This window comes from Cryptomeria japonica, chromosome 2, assembly GCF_030272615.1.
Source record: "Cryptomeria japonica chromosome 2, Sugi_1.0, whole genome shotgun sequence".
NCBI lineage: Eukaryota > Viridiplantae > Streptophyta > Pinopsida > Cupressales > Cupressaceae > Cryptomeria > Cryptomeria japonica.
This window is the reverse complement of record NC_081406.1, coordinates 171,093,329-171,098,858: the sequence shown is the minus strand read 5'-3', so window position 1 is coordinate 171,098,858 and position 5,530 is coordinate 171,093,329. Positions and strand designations below refer to the sequence as shown.

Genomic DNA, 5,530 nt, shown 5'->3' with positions numbered 1-5,530 from the left:
GTACTTATTGACCTTTGTGCGCATAAGTGATTCCACAACGTGCATCGTTACTACCCAGAAGCCAGATCAATAGCTATAAGCAATTAAGTCGCATATGAAGACAACTAAAAAAAAATCAAAATCCGATGCATCGTTTAGGATCTGTGGGTGCGCGAAGTTAGCTATGACGGCTATTGGTGCTCTTCCCCTATCTCATTAATGGGGCATTTGTCCACTACTACTGGCTATTTTGAGTTGTTTACTATTGGCGCAAAGGTGATCATGTATTGGACCACACTTTGAAATGTGTACTTTTTTACCTTTGTGCACATAATGAATTCGACATCGTGCATCATTACTACCCACAAGCCAAAACAATAGCTGTAAGCAATTAAGTTGCATACAAAGAGAACCAAAAAAAAAAAATCATCAAAATTAGATGAACCATTTAAGAGCTTAAAATGATTGAAATTACCACTAATGACTCCTTTCTTCTATGTGTAGGAAAAAAATAGACATTCTAGAATATTTATGAAAGCTTTCTAATAACCTTACCACAATCATTACACTAACATACATCATCCTTGACTCATTTACATATAGATTTCCCATAATAAGCCAACAAATTTCATCTTCAAAAAATAAGAAATGATTCCATCTGCTTTTATGATTATTGTTGTCATTGTTCGCCACGCTAAACACACTTCGAAAGCCACTTTCAAAAAAGATAAGAAAAGATTCCATCTGCTTTTATGATTGTCGTTGTCATTCTTCGCGTGAACTTCACGCTACCGACTGAAAAGGTCTTTCTTCTTGATTTCCTTGTCTTCATAATTATAGCTGTCATGTCCTCCACTGATAAGTTCCCTTGTATCACGCTGCACTTTCACGCGGTTTCGTACTGAATGCCTGCTGTTTAACTCTGCCCAATACGTGTTCTCAAAGTTTTGTGATTTGTTTTTGCAACCCTTATTTTCTTCTGAATCGAGGCTCCTCTTTATTCATCTCTTCATATAGGTAGTTCAGTTTTATTTCCCTGGGAATGGCTTCCTCTTCGACAGCCGACCAAAATCACGCTTTTGATCAGATAGTACCTTATTCTGCACCTAAATTTACCGAGCCCTACGACATTTTCATCAATAATCGTGGATGTGATGCGAAACACACATTAGCCACTACCATCTACGATAAACTTCGTTCCATGGGATTAAAAGTTTTTCTAGATATGGAAGCCACCCTTGAGGCTGGTTATTGGATTCCACCAGAAGCACAACACGCCATAGCTAGTGCTACCCTTCGCATTGCCATTTTTTCTCCCAACTATGCCCCATCCCCACGTTGCTTGGCCGAGCTATTTCTCATGCTCAAAACTGGTAAAAGTATAATTCCTATTTTTTATCATGTTGATCCATTTGATCTCAGATGTATTCGCCAAGGAAAAGGAAAATATGCCCCTGCGTTTGCAGAGCATGAAAAGAAGGGCAGCTATACACCCGAAAAGCTTGATGAATGGAAAAGTGCACTCTACGACATTTCATGCCTATCCGGCGACCAGATCAACAGTAACGAGTATGTATTATTTTCTCTATTTCTTCAATAGTCAAGTGTTAATGTCACCCAGTGATTTCATTTTAATGATAAATATTTAAGCAGTATATTGTGTTCTGTTTTGATCTTTTTTTAGGGATGGGGTCACAGCTGTGAACAATATTTTGCATAGTGTATTTGAATTAACAAAAAAAAATCCATTTGTTGGACTGGATGAGCTGGTACAAGGCTTTGAATCAGTTGCAGAAGAAGAGAAAGTAAAAATCACGGGGATCGTGGGCATGGGAGGTAGTGGTAAAACCACATTAGCGAAAGAGCTCTTCGAAAGGAACTTTTCCTCCTTTGAAAGATACAGCTTTGTTTTCGATGTGCGAGAGGCAGCATCCAGAAGCGCTCTGCCTGGCAAGCAGAAGAAGCTTCTGGCTGACCTCGGTGTCCATCATTCGCCATTCGACCATGTAGATGAAGGCAAGGTCATTCTTGCAAATCGTTTGAGCTCTCATCGGGCACTCATTGTCTTGGATGACGTGGATCATATCGACCAGCTGAATGCTTTGTTGCCAAATAAAGACAACCTTGGATTCCAAAGTGTCGTTATTGTAACAACCAGGGAATTGGGTGTCCTCATATCATGGGGCCTCTCCTGCATTTTTAAAATGCCAGGACTTAGCATGCCACATGCCAAGGAGCTATTCTGCGGGCACGCTTTCTTGCAACTTTCTCCACCTGCTGAATTTGAAACTCTGGTTGAAGAGTTTGTAAGGGCTTGTTATGGTTCGCCTCTGTCACTGAAGGTATTGGGGGCACAGTTATATGGCAGGTCCAAGGATTATTGGAAATCCCAATTACGTAAAATCTCTAGAATATTGCCTGGTGACATCAAACAAAGGCTACAAGTTAGCTATGATGCCCTCAATGAAGAAGAGAGAGATATGTTCTTGGATGTAGCTTGTTTTCTTATTGGAGAAAAGAAACACACAGCTATAGCAGTGTGGGATGGATCGGGTTGGAATGGTTTGTATGGCTTACAAACATTAGTGAACAATGGTCTTGTGGAGCTGGTCGATGAGGAACTGATTGATGGGGAACAAAGAATAAAGATGCATGATCACCTTAGGGATTTGGGAAGAGAGATTGCAAATAGACAATGGCCGCATCGTCTTTGGTCTCCATGTCAGATTGATAATATGAAACATTCCACGGTGAGATTAATATTGGCTTCAAACGATTAGATGAATAGACGACAAAATTCTTACATTGCCCTGTTTCCTTCAATCATAAAATGAATTTATGTGTTAAAATTTAGTTCGTCTTTCCGTCTGCGTCTGCTTTCAGTTAGTATGATTGGAACACTCTGTATGTCTGATTTTTTTATTCAGGATAGAAATCCGATTCGAGGGATGCAACCTGCAGAAAGTTTTGTGGCGTTCAAAAGGTACACACATCAGTCTATCGGATTCTCAAGCAGACGATCTAAGCGTCTTCGATTCTCAAATAAATTACAAATTCTTTTCGTGAGAGGAAATGAGTTTACGGAAGAATTTGCATCATTATCGCAAGACTTGGTGTGGCTTCGCTGGGAAGGTTTCCAGCTACGAAATATTCCATCATGGCTTACATTAAAAAATCTAAGTGTTTTAGAGCTTCATGCAGCTAATGAGTTGGAAGAATTGTGGCAGAACATTGCAGATGTAAGTATTTAGCTTTCGTGGTTCAAGAAGATTATTTCAAATTTTATTTATAGTTCATGCTCTTTTGAATTGAACTGAATATAACAACGTTCCCTGCAGCCTCCTTTGGAATTGAGAGAGCTTATTTTAAGTGGTTGCTCAAAATTGCAAAGGCTTCCAAGCTCAATAGGACGTCTTCAGCGTCTGAAAAGGCTTGACATTGACTTTCATGGTAGCAGTTTATCAGAAGAGTTTTGTGGCCTCCGATCACTGGAGTATTTGCGGCTATACTCTCCCCTACTATCGTCACTACCTGCTGGTTTTGGCAATTTAATAAGCTTGAGGAATATAAATCTATGGTGTTGCAAGCAGTTGAGCATGTTGCCTGATTCATTCAGTCAGTTGATACGCCTGAAAAATCTAGATTTATCAAGCTGTGAAATGCTATCTTCACTACCTGATGATTTTGGCAATTTAAAAAGCTTGAGGAATATATCTTTTTATAATTGTAAGCAGTTGAGCATGTTGCCTGATTCTTTCAGTCAGCTGAGGCACCTGACGGATCTGCATTTCTCAAGCTGTAATATACTATCTTCACTACCTAAGAGGCTACCCCTGTCGCTCAAAAATTTAAAAATAATCAATTGCGATTTCCTGACGACTGTCATGTGTATTAGTAGTCTCATAAACCTTGAGACACTGGAAATATTTGGCTGTCGGCAGATGGAAGAACTCCCAAGCTTTGCTGATTTGACTTCGCTGAAGAGATTTAAAATGTGGAATTGCCCCGAAGTTGAGAAAATAGAAGGCTTAGAACCAGCGAATTCAGTCAAAATTCAGAGTTTTTCCTATTATTTTTATGACTGAATGTTTTGCAAACAATACGATTTGTAGGAACGTCCAAAGTGGATGGATCCATGGTTGAGTAATTTGTTCTGGTAGCAAAGTGTGAGGCCTTCAGAGTTTCATGACCTTGTGGTCTGCTAAAAATTTATTTGACCAAGACTTTCCACGAAAGAAAGCAAGAGTAGCGGCGGGCATAAGAGGAAGAATTGCAGAGGTTTTGAAACAGATTGCTTACTTCAAAGTTTGTCAACAGCTTTTCTTTTCTGGATAGCAGGTTGCAAATATTGTAGTTGTTTAAAAAGTTATTAAACCAAGTTTTTGTTTTTTAAATTCTTTTTAATTCAATACAGATATGAAATATTGAATGTTTCTTTCTTACATAAAGATAAAAGTATTAGGATACAATTTGTTAGGGGTGCTTGTTTATTTGTTAATAATCTTTTTATTTAGAAGTTGTTTGGAATTTGAAAAACGTATATTTTTATTGGATATATCAAACAAATTTTAGTATTGATTTTATGTTTTTTTAAAAATAATTTTATGATAATTAGGTTGATATTGTTTATTGTATATTTATTTATTTTTTAACAAAGCATTTTGTTTAATTGAATTTATCTATTAATTTTTTTAATGTTTGAATTAAATTAATATAGTCTGATTTAAATCTTTAATGTTTTTCTAGTAATCTAATAAGAAGTTTTAGTAAAATAATGAAGCTTTTGCTAATCAAATTTAAATTGGCTTCATCACAACATCAATAACTTTATTTTTCTAAATTTTCACTCTAATTTTATGTATCCATATATACTCTACAAGCATATTGATGTACTCTTTCTACATAATAATTAAATATTTTTTTTTGTTGTTGAGATTTTAATATATTGAATATTTCTTTCAAAATTTCTTCATTGCTATATTTATATTCTAGTTGCTATGAGTATTAGTATGTAAATCAAAGGGATAGTTTAACAAATAGAAAATTAAGGCATTAAGCAAGTTGAATCTATTTAATTATTTAAATTGATTTTTCTGAAATAATTTTTTGAAAAAAATTATTAAAAGATCAAATAAGGCCATAATATATGATATCAAGAGAAACATAAGTCAAGATGGATATACAAGTAAATAAGAAATCTAGAATTATGATCGAGGTCATCATCAAATTTAAACATCTAATTGTTGATCTAAATTCCTTGACCATTGCACCTCATGGAAGAGCCCAAAATGGATTTATCAAGCTAGATTGTAGCATTCTTGATTCAAAATACATAAGTTTTCACAAAATACCTTCCATGCCCCTTAGCTTATCTTGATTTAAAGTGAGGGTAGTGCTTCCATTGACTTTGATGTATAATGTAGGCTCACTAGTACTTCTACTAAATCCATTCTTGAACATGTACGAATCAATCTTGATATACCATGCTCTTGGTGCTTCCTTTAATCCATAGAGTGCTTTCTTCAACCTGTAAACCTTGTCTTCAAATCCT

At 36.1% G+C, this 5,530-nt stretch overlaps 1 protein-coding gene across 1 annotated transcript; it reads left to right on the top strand.

Moving 5' to 3' along the window:
- The first annotated feature begins 853 nt into the window (after nt 1–853).
- LOC131065940 (disease resistance protein Roq1) lies at nt 854–4,413 on the top strand. The gene is made up of 4 exons (XM_058000540.2): nt 854–1,548; nt 1,664–2,729; nt 2,907–3,218; nt 3,318–4,413. The coding sequence occupies exons 1-4, from the start codon at nt 1,022–1,024 to the stop codon at nt 4,062–4,064; spliced, it is 2,652 nt and encodes an 883-aa protein (XP_057856523.2). The 5' UTR covers nt 854–1,021; the 3' UTR covers nt 4,065–4,413.
- Nucleotides 4,414–5,530: the final 1,117 nt, after the last annotated feature.